At 59.1% G+C, this 20,344-nt stretch overlaps 1 protein-coding gene across 1 annotated transcript; it reads left to right on the forward strand.

The window, feature by feature from the left end:
• The first annotated feature begins 1,336 nt into the window (after positions 1-1,336).
• PLEKHN1 (pleckstrin homology domain containing N1) lies at positions 1,337-19,289 on the forward strand. Its single transcript, XM_027443173.3, has 15 exons — positions 1,337-1,698; positions 2,855-2,954; positions 6,525-6,671; positions 6,821-6,901; positions 7,713-7,800; positions 10,524-10,648; positions 11,395-11,544; positions 11,787-11,867; positions 14,639-14,708; positions 15,014-15,168; positions 15,617-15,811; positions 16,170-16,406; positions 17,254-17,364; positions 17,493-17,541; positions 17,719-19,289. The coding sequence occupies exons 1-15, from the start codon at positions 1,619-1,621 to the stop codon at positions 17,907-17,909; spliced, it is 1,860 nt and encodes a 619-aa protein (XP_027298974.3). The 5' UTR covers positions 1,337-1,618; the 3' UTR covers positions 17,910-19,289.
• The last annotated feature ends 1,055 nt before the right edge of the window (positions 19,290-20,344 follow it).

Genomic DNA, 20,344 nt, shown 5'->3' on the forward strand with positions numbered 1-20,344 from the left:
CTCTGCAAGGCAGAGGCTGTTTTGAAAGCCAGCCGTGTGGAGGCCTTTGACAGGTTTTATGGCATGTCTGTTATCAGCAGCCTCCCCGGGCTGCTGCCGCCTGGCTGTAGGACCGGCTCCGTGGGGCTGCGCTGCCTTCGGCCCCGCAGGGCTCCTCCGGCTCCCAGACGGGGCAGATGCAGAGCCCGACAAGCCCGGTGCGTCTGCGAGGTTTTCACCTAGCAAACCCCAGGAGACTCAGGCAGCTCTAAGAAAACATCCTCGGCCTGTTTTGTAAACCTCTTGTCCCAGGATCTCCCAGTCTGGGAGCTGCTCCAGCCAGAAATGAGCTTTTTTTAAAAATGCGCTCTCTTTGGGGTTAACCTTGTCCCACTTCTCTGCCCCAGTGTTGTTTCTTTTCCCTTCCTTGCCAGCTGCTTGCTTCAGGGCTGTTCCCTACAACAAGACAGAACTGCTGGGCTGGCCCTTGGAGCAGTGGGGAGACAAAACTGCCCCCTGACAAGCCCATAATTACGGGATCGGGCACCTTTACCCCCCGAGACTGCTGTCCCCATGGGCTTCTCCCACTCCTGGCCGGTGCCGTGGTCCTGCAGGATCCACGCTGCAATCAGACAGCGGCGATCCCAAACCTTTCCTGCTCAGGGCTTGCAAAACTCACCTGTGAATTCCCTGCGTGTTTTGTGCTTGCCTTTTCACACCCACCTGCAGCTCCAGGGAAGGAAAAGGGTTTCATCACTTGCTCTGACCGCGCTGCCTGGCTTTCCTCAATCCCTGGAACAGAAATATTTATTCTGCGTCTACCTCGTGCACTCCCATTCACGGCTCACTATTACCATTACCACTTCCACGCAGCAAGGGGCTCACACCACTGTCAGGAAGCTCTGTCTGGATTCTTTTGAAGTGTTTCTTCTAAAAGTAACCCTGGAGTTTTGCTTATCATACACGTCTCCGTTTGGGATTTGCTTCCGTTGCCAATTTTCCATAATTTCTACCTTTTAACGTGTGTGTAACTTCAATATATACATTGGCTTTCCCATATTTATTTCTCTTTCTGCCGTTAGTTATACTTTGAGTCTATTATTGTATTTTTCTACCATTTGTTTCACTTCAAATCTAACCCAGGCTGCTCCTTTCCAGCTCACACAACTGTCCCAAACACCTTAAGCAATAATCGCCAACATATTCTTCCTGCTCCCTTTTTCTTTTTTTTTTTTTTTTTTCCCAGCCAAGCAGTGATTTATTCCCTTTAGGAAAAACGTTCCCAAGGAGTTCTTTAGGGGCTCCAGCCTCGTCCTGCCTGCCGATCTGTGGTCTCCCCATGCACCCTAGGTGCGTGCCAGGGCATCCATCCCTGCGGGTGCCGCGGTGCGCACGGGGGCCGTGGCTCTGGAGCCGGCACCCAGCCCCTCCCCGCGGCACGCAGCGCGTCCCGGCCCCACGCGGGGAGGGAGGAGAAGCGGAGCAGCTGAGAAACCTTGGCCAAAAGTCTGTTTGCTCGCAGCTCACACCCACAAGAGTCACTGCAGACGGAAGCGGGGAATGGCTGCGTGACACACCGCACCGAGCGCCCCGGCTCCGCGCACCCGCTCGCTGCTCCCAGCTGCTCCCTCCCGCCGGCATGGGGAACATAACTTGTGTTCCCCAGGCACCTGGGAGGTTCAGGCACTCGTTCAGAAGGAAACCTTCACTGAAGAAAGAGTGAGTACGCTCGGTTTTATTGGGGACGGTTTTTTCAAGCCTCCACGCGGGACGGGGTGCCCAGGAGCTGCTGGCAGGCTCGGTGAAGGAGGGCTCCTGCGGGGCTCCGAGTGGTGCCGGCGGTGCCAAACGTGACCGACTGGCTGCCAGCCCCTGGGAGGTTATTATGGGGCTGTACCGGGGGATCCCGGCAAGGCTGCCCTGAGGAAAAACCTGATTTGGGTCATTTTGGGTTGAAAAATTGGAAACTCCCCCCTGTGGGGCAGATGCGGGGTGAAGTGCCTGGCGTTCCTCCTCTTCACCCACAGCTCTTTATACGTGACACCCAGAGCTGCTGTGGGGTGGAAAAGCAGCATTCACATCCCTTTAATTTCAGCCAGCCCCGAATCCCAGCACCCTGCCCCTTCAGTCAGACCCCTGCCTGTACCCCCAGAGGAAGAAAATGCCTGCGAAATCCTCTCGGGGTTTGGTGTCGGGTGCCCGGGACAGCACTCGGGTACCACAGTCCCAAAATAGAGCCCGGGAGGAGACACTGCCACCGGTCCTGGGTCTCGGGGCTGCCCTAAACCAGGATCTGGGCTGTGGGAGTCCACGGGAGAAGGGTTGGGGAATTGGGACCCCGAGGGCTGACACCGGTCCTGGCTTCCCAAGGAGATGGGAGGCGAGGAAAGCTGCTGGGCAGCCCCAGTGCTTCCAAACCAGCTCCTTACTGGTGTGCGCATCGGGAAGAGCTGGGGGCAGAAGGAAAGGGAGAGGAAAAGCAGAGAGCTCCCAGTAAAACCTGGCTGGATTTGGCCTCTGCCTTCGGAGCAGAACATCCTCCCCTACCCCTTTGGAGGCTTGGAGGAGCCCAGCTGATCATCTGACTATGGGAAGAAATGATAAAAAAAAAAAGAAAAACAACAACAACAAACCGAAACGAAACCCAAACACCAACAGGTGCAGCACAAACCCCATTACAACCGTCCCAGGCTGGTTATCAGCCCATTAAAGGGCTGGGATGATTAGAAAGCCCATGACAAATTGCTTACTTAGCGTTCCGACTTCCTTATTTCTGGGAAGAAATAAGAATTCACTCCGCATCGGCCTCGCTCGGTGTTTACATGCCTGTCTTGTTTCAGTTTTTCTTTTTTTTTTTTTCCCCTCCCCTCTGCAGGCAAAATGGCAAGAAAAAGCTGCCCAGCTTTTTCGGGATAGACGGAGGTGGGGAGCGAGATACGACCGCAGACAAAATCCTGCAGTACATCCCGGGAAAGGCAAGTAGCAACGCATCCTGCCCCCTCCCCAGGGTTTATTCCCACCCATCCCAAGGCCAGATGTGTGCAAAAAGGGCCCCGAAACGGGGTGCCAGCAGGTTTGGTCTCCCACCCACCACCCTGGGGCTGAGCCCCCCGCCTCTCCCAGCAGCATCACCGACAGCTCCGGGTCCCTAAAGAGGGCTCGAGGGGAGCCGCCGTGCCCCAAAAATTCACGTGCTGGTTGTGGGGTGCGGAGGGCGAGGCAGGCAGCGCGGTGGGAACGTCCCCCAACCCCCTTGCTCCTCTCTTTTTGTGGTTCTTTGTTGCTGGGTCGCCCCGTGGAGGAAGGGAAAAGGAGAGCGAGCGCTCGGAGGTGATTCATTCCCACGCTGGAATGAGACGGAGCAGGCAGCGCGCACGCGGGGAGCCTTGGGAAGATAATCAGGAAGGGCAGGTCTGCCCCGGGCACGTAGCAGCCCTGTGGCCATATGGCCCGCTTCCCAGCCCCGCTCGGGGCACGCAGGGGCGCACCGATGAGCCCCGATGCGTTCGCTTGGCTTTTGGGGTCGCCCAGGGCCATGGATGGAGCGGTCCTGGGCATGTGCCCACCCCCCCGTGTGGGTATGGGGAAGGGGAAACCAGGGGGCAGCTGGGATCCCCGCTCCCTGCCCAGCCGCAAGCATCTTGTGGGGTCGGGGGAAAGCCACGGTTTAGCCCTTTTCCCACCCTCGTTTTTTTCAAGGAAAAAAAATGAAAAAAGCAGCAGAGAGCAGGAGGTGACCGGGTGCTGCGAGGTTTTAGGGCGAGCAGAGCCATCAGCATGGACATCCCCATCTCAGGGCAAGAAGTTTCTTGGGCAAGAAACACCCCAAAAACCTGTCCCCATGATCCCACCGTGGATAGTGCCCCCGGCACACCAAGCCAGCCCCCCTGCTCCCACCCAGAGCCTTACTTCCCACTTTCCCCTACTTAAAACCAGGATGGGAGGACGCAGCAGGAGAGCAGCATTTCTCCTCTGACTGTTTTATCATCCGGCAGCAGCTTTTGGTGCCCCGGGGCTGCAGCCCTGCGAGGCTGAGCCCTTCCTGGCTGGGTGATTCAGCGGGGAGTCACCGGGGGCTGCAGGGGCTGGGGCAGGTTAATCAGCAACCGGCTCTACCTGCGGGATGAGACAGCGGGGATGGAGGTGGGGAGTGAGGATGTGTCGGGGTGGTCACGCTGCTGCGTCGCCAAACCCCAAGAAAAATCAGATTTCCAGGGATCTGTAGTGCCGGCAGCACAAGGGGACCGCTGAGCCACCCCAAAATGCGCTCATTGGGCAGGGAGAGGGTTTGCCCCCAGTACAAACCAGCCAGAGGAGGGCTTCTGATTGTTATTTCCTTTATTTTTGGCTGTACAAGGTCATGGTGGGGTTGCCAGTGCTGCTTTTTTAGGGGATGGCTGGGTGCGGGCTGTAAACCTGTCCCCCAGTGGGACACCCGGGGACGTCCGAGGTGTCTGCCTTCTGCAGGGCCGGGGTTCACGCAGCCTGGAAACTGCCTTTGGACCCGGGCAGAGCATCGGGAGCTTGTGGGAAAGGGCATCAAACAGGGGCTGAGCCCAGCCCAGGGGCTGGCCAAGCCACGGGTCCCTGGCAGGAGCAGCAGAGCCCGTGGTTGTGATGTCTTTTTTGCACAGCAAACGCCTCCAAAGCGCCGCTGTGCCCAACGGGGACCTGTTCTCCACGGATCTTGGCTGAGGACCTGCTCCAGCTGCTGGGTTTGGAGGTGTCCAAGGACCTGTGGAAAGCTGGGGGCAGCGCCCCTGGTGCCTCCTCAAATGCTGAGCTGGGTTTGGGTTCCGCAGGGGCACCCCGGGGAAAAAAACCACGGGTTAGAGAAGTCCAGGAGAGCCCTGCCTGGTAAAAAATTGACCAGAACAGTCCCACTTCTTCCTGCAATACCTGATGAGGAATGATAAGACCGCTGGCGCTTGAAAGGCTTCTCAATTACATCTTTCTCAAGAGAGAAAAATCCTGCTCCCCCTTTGACCCTGGCCGGGCGAGCAGCTGGGCTGTGCCCAAACGGCGCCGTCTGCCTCGCCGCAGCTCCGAAGCCAGGAGGGAGCAGCTGGGGAGCTGAAGCTGGCCCCAAATTTATCTACAGGCTGCTTTTGTTCATGTTGCACTGCCCGTGCCCTACTTTGGTGGAATTGTCCCCATCGGGGCATCGCATCCCCACTGAAGATGGGATGTGGAGGTGCTTTCAGTCCTGCACCCCGCCTCACCCCACTGCCAGGCTGTGTTATCCATGCCCCCAGCCTCTCTGGGTGCTGGCAGCAGCTCGTAGCACCAAGGCAATCATTTCCTATGCTTAATTGCCTCTCGGTGAGAGCGTTAATTGGCAGCCGGCAGGTTCCTCCCTCCAGGGGAGGATCCGGGTGCATGTGCACGGGTCCCGCGTGGAACGAGCCAGAGGGAGACGCGGCGCAGGGAAAGGCTCAGCCCACGTCCCCAAAAAGCCACCTAAATCCACGAGGGCGCAGCAGGAGCTCCAGTCCTTGCGGGTGGAAGGCTCCTGGGAGCGGAGAAGCACCGGAGACGGGCAGGGTGATGGGTGAGGAGAGGGGTTAATGCCATTCCCCAGGGCTGAGTCACGGGGGCCCCAGCACGGACCCGGTGCGCGCTGCTGGCTCGCCATCCATCACGGGGCTCGGGCAGCTGTCTCGCTCAGGGGGAGCGAGGGCTGAGCAGGGTGAGAGCTGTCACCCCATCCCCGTGCGCCCTGGCTCCCTGCTAGTTCCTGGAAATGCTGCTGCAACCAGGGGGGTGCCACATGCCACCGCCACAGCCCTCTGGCACGGGACAAAAGCCAGCCTGCAACGAGCAAAGCGGGGTCCCCCCAGGGTCTGTAGCCAGGGAAAGTTTGCATCTCCCACCTGCCTTTCTCTTTTTTCTCTGGAATTAGTATCCCAGAGTCCGTGGCGTGCCTAAGACTGATATTTCAGTCTCGGATGTGCGTGCAGGGTGTGGATTTATGGGGACTGTGTGGTCTTGCTGAGACACAGCCCCTCCTTCACCCCAAATAGTCAACCAGGCTCTGGGAAAAATCAAACCAAAAAGAGCATTCCCAGAGGAACTGCAGGGAGAGTTTTCACCCCCGGGCTTGGTGCAATACCCCAGGGGCTTTTCAGTGCAATAGGGGTGTGGGGTCGGTGTCATTGCACAAGGGAGGGATTTCCATAGAACCAGGGCTCGGGAAATAAGAGAAACTCCCCGTGGGGGAGGCAGACTGTGTTTGCTGAGCCCAGGTCGATCCTTGCTCCAGTGAATTTAATTCGGATGGCAGGGGTCCAGATGTGGTGACCCTGGATTTAGGATGTGCTTCTGCGCCCCCTCTTTCCCACCCCATAAAGCCTCCTTTTAGCTCCCCAGCTCCCCAGGCCTGCCAGCAGCACCCGCAGCCAGCACGCTGGCATGGAGACCCAGCAACAAACAGCAGGGGCTGGGCACCCTCCCAGGGCACCTTTTGGAGGATGGGTCACGCTGGGAACATCTCCTCCATCCCTCCCTCCCACCTCTGATTTGTTTCTCCTGAATCCTTCCCACAGCACTTCCAGAACCAAGAAAACCAAAAAGAAAACCTGGACCAGAGGTTCCCCAGCTTGTTCAAGAAGGGAAGGAGGAAAACAGTTGTCAGGAACCTGGGGAAAATCATCTATTACTCCAAGGTCAAGCTAAAGCTTCAGCACTGCCAGGTAAATCACGGCACGTGCCTGCGGGCTCGGAGGGGCCCTGCAGGGCTGGGAAGTGACGAGCAATTTTGGGCAACGGGACCCATGGGGACCTCCTCCAGCTATGGCTTGTGTCCGTCAGAGCTCCCCCAAAATGTTTGTATTTTCTGCAGGAGGTGAACGACTGCTACCTGGAGCTGTTCCAGTCTTACCTGTACTTCCAGTCCATGGGCTTCAACGGGCTCACCTACCAGGTAGGGCGGCACAGCCAAACTGGGGGCACTGGGAGGACAGGACAGGACGGGACAGGAGAGGGAAACCCCGCTCCTGGGGCTGTGCTGGCCACCACTGAGCAAGCTTTTCACCTGGTGAATTCCAAGCCAAGGCTGTTCTGCCAAAAAATCACAGCCGAGCAAAGCCTGACCGCGCTCTCCCTCCATGGGAGTGAGTGTCTGCGACTGAGCGCTGCTGTTTTGGGGATGTTCGGAAAATTCGTCCCTTTTAGAAATGATTTATTGTCTTCCCGGTCACTGGAGGTTAACGCAACGTGACAGTGCAGTCTCTTGAGTCAGCCGGCAAGCCAGGCTTCAGCCGAAAAGACACATGTCAGAATATAAACAACATCACCAAATCCCCTGTCTGCTTTATAAGCAGCCCCTCGGATTATTAATTTGAAAGGAATTAAAAAGGAATTAATGTGCCAGCAGTGGCCCCTAGACATTAGGGCAATTTGCATCCTTTACAGCCCTTGTTCAGGGAGCCCACGACAGGGAGCACAAACTTGTCATCCGTCCCCGTGCCTCGTTGCAGGAACCCAGCAGCCCAATTTGGCTTTATGGGCATTTCCATCTGGTTTTCTTTGCTAAATCGGCATTGTTTTGTTGAGTCCTCTCTTCAAACCAAAAGATTTGAAGCCTACAGAAAGCTTCTGGCCAGCAGGGCAGTGGACACCCCAAATATTTCCAGGTTTCTGCCGTGGACACTGGGGCTGGGGCTCCCAGTCCCCAAGATAAAGGCGTGTTCATCACCTGTCCCCCAAGATAATGGTGCATCCTTCTCGTGCAGGGACTGCTGCCTTTGAAAGAGCTGAACGTGTGTGAAATCGAGGCTGGGAAGAGCCCGGGGCAGGAGGATCACGCCTTCCGCATCACAGGTCGGTGCCTCCGCGTGCGCGCTTCGGGAGGGGAGCAAAGGGTGCATTAGTCACAGCTGCCTGCTCTTTGTCCCCCTCTGACCTAATCCCGGAGGAAAACACACGGGGAGAGGAGGCAGGGAGGTGATGCTCGTCCTCCCACCTCCCCACGGCTCCAAAATTCCCGGCCACAGATGCCCAGGGATGCAGGCCGGGAATGGGGCTGGGTGGGAGCGCAGAGGATGGGCTGATGGGGCACCTGGTGATGGGTCCTGCAGGAGCTGAGCATCCTGGTGTAAATTTGAACACAAATTGGAGAAGTACTGAGAGGTGGATGGCTCCACCAGCAACACCAGGCGGGTGCCACCAGGGCACAGCATCATTTCTTTGACTCTCCCCCAGCAGCACCCCCACCTCCATGAGTTTTTAGACTTTTCTCGGTGAGATCTTGCTTTATAAAACATTTCCTGGGATATCGACCTGCTGCAGCGCGGCCGGTGAAGTCCTTACAGAGCTGCAGCAGCCCCAAGCCCCTAGGAGGGGCACAGAAATAAGTGGCTCACCCTGCAAAGACAGAGCCAAGGAAGCTCATGCATGCCCTGTGCCACTCAACCAAACAAAAATAACATATAAAAAGGAGCTGGGAAAAATGACCCACTGGTTTTAAGGACTGCCGGGTTGTTGCATCATTGAGCTGCGTGGGGCAGGGCTCTCGAACCCTTTTTGGCAGCCGAAAAGACGAAGGAAATCTCTGCACAGGGCTGGGCGGACGCGCTCGGATCGCGCTGAAACGCGGGTGAGCGCGGCTGGGTGGAAAATCGCCCCGAGCTGTGCTGGGTTTGGGTCCTGCTCAGGGGAAGAACAAACCGAGGCTCTTCTGGCAGAGGGAGGTGGTTAGGAAATAGTGATGAGGAGAGGCCGGGGAGGCAGCGGTGTGTAGGAATCCCATGAGATCAGCGGAGCAGCTTTATTTCTCCGCTGGAGAGGGAGAAACCAAGGCGCAGCAGGAGCAGAGCCTGGTGTGTGGCTTCAGGGTGGGAGTCTTTTGTCCCATGACTTGGCGACAGAAGACACGAGCCCATCCTCTTGTGAAATCCTGTGGATTTCCCCCAGGAACTGTGTTTTCTGGGCAGCTCGGAGCCTTGGAAGGTGCCAGCACTGTCGCTGCTGATGCCGGCACCTTGGCTGCTCCAGCCTCCAGAGCATCCCTTTGCCCCTGCCCCAGCTGCGGATGCTGCAGCAGCTTTTTGCTGGCTCCAGGGTGGGAACAGGCTGCAGCCATGCAGGGAAGTGGCTTCATTAACCCCGACGTTCCCCTGGGAGCCTTCCCACGGAAAGGGGAAGCGCGGGGCAGACGAAGGGCGCACGAGGGCCGGCACAGGTTGCTCAGCCCCTCTGCGTCACGGCGCTGCCACAGGCTGTGCTGCTGGAGTTCCTCTTCTCCTTTTTCCCCCCCCTTAGCACCCTGTTGGATGTGGCAGGGCAAGCAGTGCCATGCTGGGAAAAATTCCTGCTGGGAAAAAAAAAACAACTGATGTGTTTTTTCCCTGAAAAAAAAAAAAAAAAAAAAACATCTGCGATGGTTTGGGTGCTCCGGGAAGGGCTCGGAGCTTCCTGAACATCTGGATAACGTTGTCACGTACACACCCTCCCAGCTGCCCTGCACAGGGTAGGGAATCTCTTTATCTCCGCTGCAAGGGCAGGGAAATCAAGGCAGGGGAAAAGGAGAAGCCCAGAGTCACGCGGGTTGATGGGCACATGGATGCCCAGGGCTGCGTGTCACCAAAGCGCTGCGATAGGGCTGAGCGCGGTGGCTCACGGGTGGTTCAGCTGCCTCAGCTTCCCCACCTCTCTGTTTTTGTTAGTGCGTTTCCGGACAGACAGAGGTGTCTCAAAGTCTTAATTAACCGCTAGATAATGCGGGAATTGCGAGATGACAGGCGCTCCACAGGAGGGCAAAGTACCGTGTTTATGCCGAGCGCTCGTTATCTGAGCACCTCCAAGCCCCATGAATCCAGCTCATAGGAAGCATGCACCGAATATGGCTTTAAAGTAAGACCACGGGTAAATTATTAATCACAACATCCATTCTGCAGCGTGCCAGAAGTGATTATTAACGTCATTAGGTTGTCTCTGCAGTGAGTAGCAGGGGGTGTGTGAGGCTGGGGCTTGTGCTACGGAGGGCAAGCCATCTGGAGACGTTAAACCCAGCAAGGTGTAGGGCTGTTCCCCCTTCCCGGGCCACGTCCGAGAGCTGCTTCAGCTCGTTTGGCACAGGCCCTATCTGGTGAGGCAGTAAATAAACACTTTGGGAAGCTGCTGCTGCTCCATGGGTTTGCAGCCGAAGCGAAACCAAGAGCACCAGGCTGGTTCGCCGTGGCGTCACCGATGCTTTCCGCTAGCCCACGGGGGCTTGCAGAGTTAAAAGCTGCCTGCTGCTCTCAGCCATGACTTTTGGACTCTTGGACTTTTGCTCCTGGCTTGGTTTGGGACTGAAAAAGGGCGGCCAGAGCTAGAGGTGACCGCGCGAGCTGAAGGCGCTGGTGGAGTTGCCTCCTGAGAGCTTCCCAGCAGCCCGTCCCTTGCCAGGAAACGTGACGGAGGCGGTGACGGCATGGGCTGGAGCTGGGTGGCCAGAGAGCAATGTCCCGGGCTGTGATGTGCTGAGCCAGGACAGCCCCGGCCAGCTGATTGCCCTGTGATGCTCGTGCCCTTATCTGCTCGTCTCATCTCATTTCTCCCAGGTCCTTTGCTGAATCCCCTTATCGTCTTCTGCCCAACTGAGTCAGAGCTGAAGCAGTGGCTTTATCACCTGGAGAAACAGATCCAGCTGAACGGAGGGAGCCTGGGCTTGCCCTTCCTCCCTCAGGTGAGCGTCTTGGGCTGGTGAAACTGTGTTAGGGGGGCACAACCCCTCCAACCGGCCGCTTTCAGCATTTTCCAGCCCTTTTTTCCATCCTCCTTTTTGGCTCAGGGTTCCTCCAGCCCGGAGAGTGTGAGCAGAGGGCAGGGGGCGAAAAGGCAGCGGAGCTCTGGCTCCATTTCCAAGTGCTCCCTGCTGTGCTCGCTGCGATTTCCAAATGCTGGGTGGAGATGTGGGGTTTAATCCTGGCCTGAGCCCCGGTTCTCTGGGCTGGCTGCTTCCCTGCAGCAGCCAGGAGCTGCCCCTCCGGGTGGCACGTGGGGTCTGGCGGGGTGCGGGTGCCAAAAGGGAGCCCTGCCACCCAGGGGTGCCACACCACGAGGTTTGGGGCAGCTTTGGAGGAATTCTCACCCAGCTGGCTGCTGGTGCAAATGTCCCGAGCTTGCAAAATGTTTCTGGAGGAGGAGGCTGGGAGCGGGGTCTAGCAAACAGGACCAGATTCGAGAGGCTTGCCTTCTCTTCCAAGCTTTAGGGGGTGTCCTCCTCCCCCCCTGCCTCTGTCTGGATATTCCCCTCTGAATTCCCCCAACGTGCAGATGATGCTAGGCTGGAAAGCTGCCTCCTGCACAGGTTTATTTGCTCTTTCCTGCCTCCGCCCTGCTTGAGAAGTGTCCTGCCATGGGCCCTGTGCCGGCTAAGCGCTTAGGGGGGGGACGCACTGCCCTGCTGCTCAGCCCTGCTCCCGTCCCCAGGATGACTGGCAGCAGAGCTCCATGGGGAAGGAGGAGCTGCGGTGGTCCGTGCAGAACATGCCTGTCCAGGATTGGAGAGGGACCCAGCGGGAATCCCTCGGCAACGTCATCTGTGCTTCCAAAGTGAAGCTTCAGCACTTGCCTTTCCAGGTAGGACACAGCCTCGGGTCAGCAGAGCCCTGCGCCAGGGGGTCCCCGAGGGCTCCTTTCACCCCGGTCCCAATAAATGGGACAAGGTTTGTCACCGCTCCTCCGGCCCCGCTGCGGTGCCAGGGGGTGGCACGTGTGCGCAATGAGCGTTTGGAGGCCGGGGTGGCAGCTGGAGGCTGTGGTCTGGCAGCAGCTGGGCTCTGTCCCCGGGGCTGAGCCTCCCTCCTCTTTGCTTTTCCAAGGAGCAGCACGACCGCCTGCTGGTGCTTTACCCTTCCACCCTGGTGATCGTGTCCGAAGAGCACAACAGCTTCTACTTCAAGGTCAGTTCACCTGCAAGCCTCTTCTCCCTCCCTCCCCAGCCCACCGTGGCTATTCCAGCGCGGCCCCAGCTCTTTGTTCCCCTCCACCTGCCTTTCCCTGCGCTCCCCGGCTTGGCAGGGGCTCTCCCTCCTCGCTGCTCCCTTGCCAGCTGGCAGGCGAGCAGGCAGAGGGATGTTGCAAGCCATCTTCCCATGAGAAACACCTTGCCCTCCTACAAAAACCCCGGGGGGAAGGAGCTGGCTGCCAAGGCTCTGGGAGGAGGAGGTTGGTGTGCTCCTGGGCGGCCGTGCCGGCGGCTTCCCGAGCCCCTTTCTGCGGCACTGCTTGAGAGCAAGGAGCACGGGAGCTGCATCTGCGTGGCCTGAAGTGTGAGCCCTTAAAATCCCTTGCCAGAATTCATCCTAGACACGGCTGGGATGGCTGTTAACCAGCCCGGTGCTCCCCGACCCTGTTTTCTTGTGCCGAGACAAGCTTTGCACTGCCCAACCAGCAGGTGCAGCGGCACCGGGACGTGGAGGTGCTGAGCTCAGAGGTGTCCTCGTTAGCTGCTGAGACAGGAGACAGAGACCAGGGATGAGGAAGCCCTGTGGAGGTGGAGGGCTTGCGAATTTCAGCGTGAACCCGCGGGGGTCCTTCGTGCTTTTTCCCCCTGCCCGTGCCGCTGCCCTGAGTGCTGCAGGCTGCTTGTAATACAAGCGGGAAGACCTGCACGGAGCATCCCGCTGGCTGCAGGAGGCTGTGCCCACAGTGGGAAGGGGCACGAGGAGGGATGCAAACCATCACAAGCTCTCCTCTCTCAGCCACCCCGGGTGTTTTCCAGCAGCGGGTGGCTCCCGCGACACGCCTCCGACTGCGCCTGCTTTCGGGAACGCGTGGTTTGCAGCTCCTGGGAACGGGGCACGGCGCAAGGGGGGCCCTGGGCTGGGCTCCCGGATTAACTCATCCCTTTTGAAACCTTACACCAGATTTGTCTTCCCCGGCCACGCAACGCTGCCTTCCCACGGTGCCGGAGCGTGGGTCCGCGGGCGCCTCGCTAGCGGTGCCGAGGGCAGGGCTGCGCGGCTGACTCACGGCCGGCTCCCTGCAGCACCAACCGGCTTTTCCACGGGCGTGTCGGGGCACAGCAGCCTTCTCCCAGGGCTCCTGCGAGCCGGCTTCCCTTCCTTCCCCACGACCAAACGCCGAGCCCTGGCTCTGGTTTGCCAGGGAAGAGCCCGGCCCTTTTGTTCTCCGGTTTTGGGCAGGAGCTGGTGCGCACGGGGCTGACCCCAAGCAGCCGGTTCTGGAGAACCGCTGGTGGGAAAATGCCCCGGGCAAGGTGTTGAGGGGCACAGGGGGGCTTTATAGGATTGGGGGCGTGCCCCCAAAAGGCTGGAGGGGCTGCACAGGCAGCGTGCATGCTGTTTGCAAGGGATGCTCTGTGCCTGCCCCGCGCCAGCTCCTCCAGCCCCCACCCATGCGCGGCACCCGTGTGAGCCGAAGCATCAAAGTCCACCTCTGACAGCAGCAGGGGAAACTGAGTCACGGCGCGGAGCTTTCCCTCCCACTTCATCCTCCTGGCTCTGCTTGGCCAGCAAATTGCTTGGCTGTGCAGGAGAAACGCTGCAGGAGCTGCGTGTGCCCCCAGGGGACTGCAGCGAGGCAGCCGCCCGCACAGGTTCCCGACACCTGCAGGGCACAGTGGGGACAGTGAGGGCGTGATGAGTTTTTTTTTTTTTTTGCCAGAAACCTGATTTTTGCAGCTGGAGAACTCAGGGAAAATGGATCCCAAGCTGCTGCACCTTAGGTTCGGTGACAGGGCTTTGCTTGGTAGGGGGCATGGTGAGGTGTGCACTCGGGTTTTGGGCACTGCGCAGTCCCCCGTGTGCCATCCTGGCCAAAATTGTCCCAGGGCCATTGCCAGCAGCAAGGGCACGGTGACCATGGAAGGGGAGCAGGGGCTGCAGGAACAAAGGGACAATGTCCCACTCAGCTCACAGAAAGGGAGAGAAATGAGAAATAAAGCAGGGAGCTCATCGGTGAGCGGTGTCCAGCACAAAATCTGTTTCAGCTGCTCGCCCAGGGTGCTTCTCGCTCTTCTGGGAGCCCCCAAAAAAGAGACCCCGATGCTAATTCAGCGTTGCCAAACCCTGGGCCCTTCTGCCAGGCTGTCTGCCAAGGGAACCAACCTGTCATCGGTGGCTCTTGGTGCAGTGAAACCCCCCCAGGCCACCAGAGTGGCATCCACACCTGAGCCCCATAGCCCCGGAGCTCACGTTTCCCCCGCTGGCATTTACGGGGCTCAGCCCCGCCTTGGTGAGGCTTCGCAGGGTACAGGTTGGGGGGGGGATTCCTGGCTGCGAGGCTGGAAATCCCAGCCCGGCACGTCCTGCCTTCTTCAGGAGCACGTTTGCACAATTTTCTGGAGAAGCCAGCTGTTAAAGCGTGGGAAATGAAAGCAGGGGAAGGCATTTTTCTGAGCTCCCTTCTCGGGGAGGGCTTTGTAAGGACACCCACAGCTCGTGCAGCCACGCTGCCTTCCCAGGCTTCTCCCCCTACCCCGTGAAGATCCCCCAGCTCCTTCCAACCCAGCCCGGCCCTCGCTGCCAGCACCTCTTCCCGGCTCTCCTCCTGCTCCCAGCTGTGCTGGCAGAACCTCACTGCCAGCTCCTGAAGCCTCTTGGCTTCCCTGGAGGGGGATAAATTTGGTGCGAGGGAGCGGAGCCAGTGGTGCCTGCTCGGGCGGGCGCGCAGCCCCCGCGTGCGCTCAGCCTGCTTCTCTCTCCGCCAGGGCGAGCTGCCGCTCAACGCCATCCAGGTGTGTTTTGAAGAGAACGAGAAAACCTCCTTTTTGATAGAAGGTGCGTGTCCGCCGTGCCGAGGGCTGTGCCGGCAGCGGCTGCGGAGCTTGGGCTGGGTTTCGCTGGGCGGCTGTGGGCATCCCGGCACCCAGCCGTGGTGAACTGAGCCACCCGGGTGCCATCGTTTGGATTCGGGCTGCCTCTGTCCCTGCCCCACGAAGGCACAGCATCCTCCTGCAGGTCCCGTGCTGCTCTGGATGCCCGCGAGATAATGGGGAGGGATGGAGCAGGGGGGTGCCCACGGGTTTTTGGAGGAACCGCTGTGCGCACCTGCAGTGCCAGCGGGGCTCGGTGCTGTTTTGCAGGCCGGCTGATCAATTCGATCCGGGTGATCTGCCGCAGCTATGAGGATTACGGGGAGTGGCTGGACTGCCTGAAAACAGCCCAGTTTCGGAACGCCGACTCCTCCCTGTCCGGATCAGAGAGCTTTTCGGGATCAAAGCAGCCACACCTCGGCCAGGTAAGAGGCACTGCAGGTTCGCATGGGTCCCGATGGATGTTTCCAGGGGGCTCTGCCCATCCTGCCTTTGGCCACGTGTGAATACTCTTGTGACACAGCAGGATTTGCTTCCAGAGCCCTGCCTGAAGGCTCGAGGTGTGCCAGGGGAGGTTTAGTGGAGGATTTCTTCCTGGAGAGGACAGTTGGGCACTGGGATGGGGTGCTGGTGGAGCCCCCAGCCCTGGAGACATTTCAGGGAGGTGGAGGCACGACACTAGGGGACATGGCTCTAGTGTCTAGGGGATGGGGTCATGGTGCCCGGGCACCCACCTCCCTGCTGCAAGCACCCCGGGGTGGGCTGGAACACGGAGCCACGGCTCCATCCTGCCCCGGCTCAGCCCCAGGGAGCAACACAAGTTGTGGGGATGCTCGGGGTGCCCTGACACACTCCCCTTCTCTCCCCCAACAGCTCGGTGGCAGCGGGAGAGGCTCGCTGGCCTCCGACGGCCGCACCAACTCCTGGGCATCCGGAGGGAAAGGGGCCACCCTGACGCACCTCTCCCAGAACAGCGGCTCCTTCCACGACACACAGTCCTTCGTGCTGCTGTCGGAGGGCAGGATGCTGGAGGACCCGCTCAGCCCCGGCTATTCCCAGCCTCTCCATGTAAGTGAAACCCCAAAACCCGGGACATTTGTGGGGTCAGAGTGATCCGTCCAGGTTCCCCGGGTGGGCTGAGCTCACGCGGGCTGCACTCGCGGCGCGGCGTTGCAAATCCGTGCCTGGAGCCTGTGTTTGTCCTGGCTCAGCTCTGTCACTGCTGATAAGGGAAAGGCTGATAAAGAGCCCCAGTTCTTAAATTCTCTGCGTAAGGGCTGCAGGTCTGGGTTGCAAAAGGCCGGAGACAGCCACAGGACCATGGGGGTGCCCAAGCGCAGAGCGATGCCTGCGGCACCCCGAGCAGGGCGGTGATGGTGCATGCCCAAGGCTGTTGAAAAGAGCCCGTTTTGACTTCTCCTCACAGTGCCTGCCCCACACCAACTGGCCAAGCACCGGGATGCCCTCGCAGGAGCTGCGGAGGGGCGGCAGCGCCAGGAAATCCAAAGGCAGAAGCGGCCAGGACACGGAGAGGACGGCGCGCGGCCTCATCCCCGAGCACCCTGACGGCGAGCTCGTGCCCGCGGCGTACAGCGAGCCCTACTCATCTCTCAGCTCATGGCATCACCCCACAGCCTCCCCATCGCACCCGGAGCTGAGCAATGTAAGGGGCTGTGGGGTCTGGGGGCTGCCGTCCTGCTTGGGGAAGGGGTTGCACCACCAGGGAACTGGTGCCCATTTCTCTCCGGTGCCTCGTGCTTTCCTCACCGGTGCTGTAAGGCAGCAGGGAACCCATTTCCACAGGGGCCAGCCCCCATCCCCTTTTTCTTTCCCCTTTTACACACAGCTTTTGGGCTCCAGAATTTGTGCCCCCGGCCGTTTCTTTTCCTGCTGTGTGCCTGAGCCTGAGCAGATGTGGCACTGCAGGGCCGGCGCGGCAGGGCAGGGCACGGCACGGCTCAGTTCTCCTCCAGAGGGAACAGGTTTCCCCTGTCTTATCGCTCGATGCCAGCGTCACAACAGCCCCGGGAAGAGCCAGAACCCACGAAACAAAAGCCCAGACTGAGATGTCGTCCAGCCTCCAGAAACTGGAGATGAGTCAGAGGCTGATCCACACCCCCCGAACAACCGGGTGCCTGTTGGAGGCGACATTTCTGGTTCTGTGCACCCCTTAGCAGCCTTTTGGCTGGTGCCCCACACATCGCTGAGCCCCCTCTCCCCCCTGCAGGGCTCCTCCTGACCCTGACCCTGAGCTGCCCGTGGGTTTCGCTCTCCTCCCTTCACCCCTGGCCATCCTCCATCACCCCTGTGCGCGACCTGCACCCGTTCTTTCTCTCACAGCGAGGGCTTTTGGCACAGGAATGTCGCAGAACTTGCGAGGCGGAGAGAAAAACCTTGTTTTGCCTGAGTCTGCAGCAACAATCTGCTCACAGCAGGGCTGGTTTGGGGGTGGAGGGGGGAGCAGCCAGTCTCCACGGCAGGCATCAGCTCTGCCATTTGTTCTATTTAAGGTCCTGCAGTGCCCGAAGACCTCCCAGCCCCTGCCCAGCAGACACTGGAGGGAGATGCCGGGGGCGCAGAGACCTCCCCAGCCTCCTGCTGATGCTCCTTACCTCGCCGGCGTGAGTCGTGAGAGCAGCCCTGGCTCATCCTGGTGCTGGGGAGCAGGGGTGGCGTGAAGTGCCCCGGCACTGCATGGCTTCACCATCCCCATCAGCACATATTTTATTTTTTTTTTTGTCCTTTCCAGGTCTCCTCCCTGCTGGAGGAACACCTCGGCCCCTTGCTGCAGCCACCAGGTGAGACCCTCGGGATGCGCAGCCCCTTCTGCTCCCCCAGCATCACTCGGAGCAGGGCTGGGAGGGCACGCGGGGGGATTCGTGCACATCCTCCCTCTTTCCTACCCCTGCTGGTGACGGAGCAGGCAGCTGAGGGGCTCTCAGCAGCTCTCCAAGCTCAGCTTTGGCTTCTTGCAGGTGACAGCAGCGGTGCTTACGACCTGCCCGAGGGCTTCTCGCGCCGCGGCTCCGCTGCCTACCACGACTACGCCGAGCTGCAGAGCTTCCAGAGCGACTTCAGCTACGACAACCTGTGGGAAGCCGAGGGGAGGGCGCCCAGCACCCCGCGGGGCTCCCCGACACCCAGCCCGCACTTCTACCAGGCCTGAGGAGGGGTCCCACGGCCAGGCACACAACGGCCCCCCGGGGCTGCCCAGCCCGGCGGGGTGTGGGGAGCAAAGGGAGGGGATCTGTGATGAATCCTGAGAATTGCTGTTAAGCCGAATCTTCCCCCTTGAGCTCTGAGGTCTGGGGAGATGTAAGGGACCTGCCCGGCACAGGACGTGAGGTAGCAATAGGTGGGGTTGTCCTGCGAGATCGGAGCTGTCTGGCAGAGATGGAGAAAGCAAGCCAGGGTCTTTGGGGATGTTCTTTCCATTTTACGCCAAAAAAAAAATCCTTTCCTGACAGTGCTGGCTCCAAACCATAGCGTGACCTGCAGTACTGAGAGCCTGGCACCTCGGAGGTGGAATAAAGCAAGGGGCTGCCACAAAATCAGCCACCAAAGTGGCTTGAGTTTACCCAGGAAGGATGCCCTAGGTTCCCCCTACGGGACCGCGTCCTCTCCTCCCACCCCTCCGCACACTGCTGGCCCCACACCAGAAGCTGCCTGGGGGTATTTGGGCAAGGAGGGAAGGAAAAAAAAACTCTGCAGAGACCTGCAGCTCGCTCTGCCCCCCAGCAGGATCCAGACACAAACAACAGGGGACAGAGTCTCAGTGCTATCTCTTTGCAGCCTCCTCAGCCAGATCCTTCAGCACATACAGGGCAGCAGCAAACCCGAATGTTTTTTTCACCCGAGGCTCCAAATTCTTAACCTTTGTTCCCGAAGGAGGCTGCAAGCCGAGCGTGGTAGCATAAAAAAATCTCGATTTTCTTCGTTCTTTCACTGCTGCAAACCAAACAACCCAGGATCTCTTTGTACTTGAATATCCATGCATTGTACCGTAGCGTTTTGTTAGGATTTGTTTTTCGGAGGGTAACCCGCCGAGTTTACATGTAAGGTTTGATTGTGTTTGATGTATTTAATGTGTACATGTGTCCGAGTCGTAGGGCTATTTAATTTTGTAGCTGAGCTCTAGGTCTATTTAATTTTGTAGCCGCCGATGGCCTTCGGTACTGTGGCACGGGCAGCTCTGTGCTCCTCCGTGTGCGCGTGTTGGTTTGGGTCTTGTAGCTGTTCTTGTTCTGTTTCAGGTTCACTTTCGTGTTAGGAGGATTTGTCCCTAATAACTTAGCCCAGGGACCTATTTATTCGGGATGGGATCTCAGCAGGGAGCAGCAGAGGCACGTGCTGTCCTGGATGGGGCCGTGCTCGTGGGCTTTTAATACACGTTGGCACGAAAGCTGTCACCACCATCCTTTTAACCGTGTTTTCACGGTGATGTCTGCGTTGTACCAGAAGGGGAAAACCCCTCCCTGTTACTGTAAAAGTTCCCCGGTGGATCACTGTGAGCCCGTGCAAATACAACAAACCCTCTTCTGCAAGACTTTTGTTCTCTCTTTTTCCAGCACCTGGCTTGGCGGCGGGGAATTTTCGCCCCTTGCTGCTGTATCCAAGCCCTTCCTCCCCTAAGGACCTGGTGTCCCCGGGTCAGGGCAGGCACGTGCAAGCACCTAATCCCAGAGCAAAGTCTCCACCGCATGGTGGATTAACGCCAAAGCTCGCTGCCCTCTGCTTTCCCCCGGAGTCCTGGGGGTCTTGGCGAGGAGCTCTCCGAGCTGCCTCCTGCACCCCTATCGATCCGCGATGGGTGCACAGGCAGGCGAGGAGCCCCCGGGAGCAGGATCCTGCTGCACAGCACCCAAAGCTCCTGGCAGAGCTCCCCCCAGCTCCATCAGGGCTAAATTTGTCCCTTCCAAGCGCTGCCCTTTGGCCGTGCAGGCTGCTCATTTCTCACGCCTCCAGCACCGCCTCCGTGCGCGCCTGCCGGGGTGTGCACGGCTCCTATTTCGGGTCCTGGACTGTGTTCATGCCTCGGGCACCTGAGGAATGGCCTGGCCCTGGCCCTGCTGTGCTGCTGGGCAGCGTTTTGGGGTCATAAAACGAGCCTGCCCTCAGCACACGGGCGCTGTCGGGGGCTTGCACCGATGGAGAGCTGGGCTGGGGGCGTGGGCAGGACCCCAGTGTCCCACCTTCATCCAGCTGCTCATGGAGACCTGCTCCCTGCTCCTTCTTCCCTGCTACCCAGTAGCAACTAAGGATTATGGTGGCAAACTGCCACTGAAATGCTTGCACAACCCCTGCCTACAAAGGAGTTTGGCTTATTCCCCTTCCCAGCTGGGGTTGGGTCCCCTACAAACAGCTCTTCTCCCTGGTCTCCCTCTATTTATCCTTTCTCATAAGGTCGTACAGCTTTCCCAGGCTGGCACCATTATTGCAGAACAATTTAGGTGCTTGTACAAGCCCTAAAGTTAGTGCTAAAAGCCATGAATTGGGTGTTGTGTCCCCCCTCGAGGTGTGGGAACCCCTGGGAAGAGAGCGCTGCCCCCGAGCAGGGACCTCGGCGATGCGCAGCTCCCCTGGGGATCCTCACCATGAGCC

This window comes from Anas platyrhynchos, chromosome 22 (assembly GCF_047663525.1).
Source record: "Anas platyrhynchos isolate ZD024472 breed Pekin duck chromosome 22, IASCAAS_PekinDuck_T2T, whole genome shotgun sequence".
NCBI classification, from domain to species: Eukaryota; Metazoa; Chordata; class Aves; order Anseriformes; family Anatidae; genus Anas; species Anas platyrhynchos.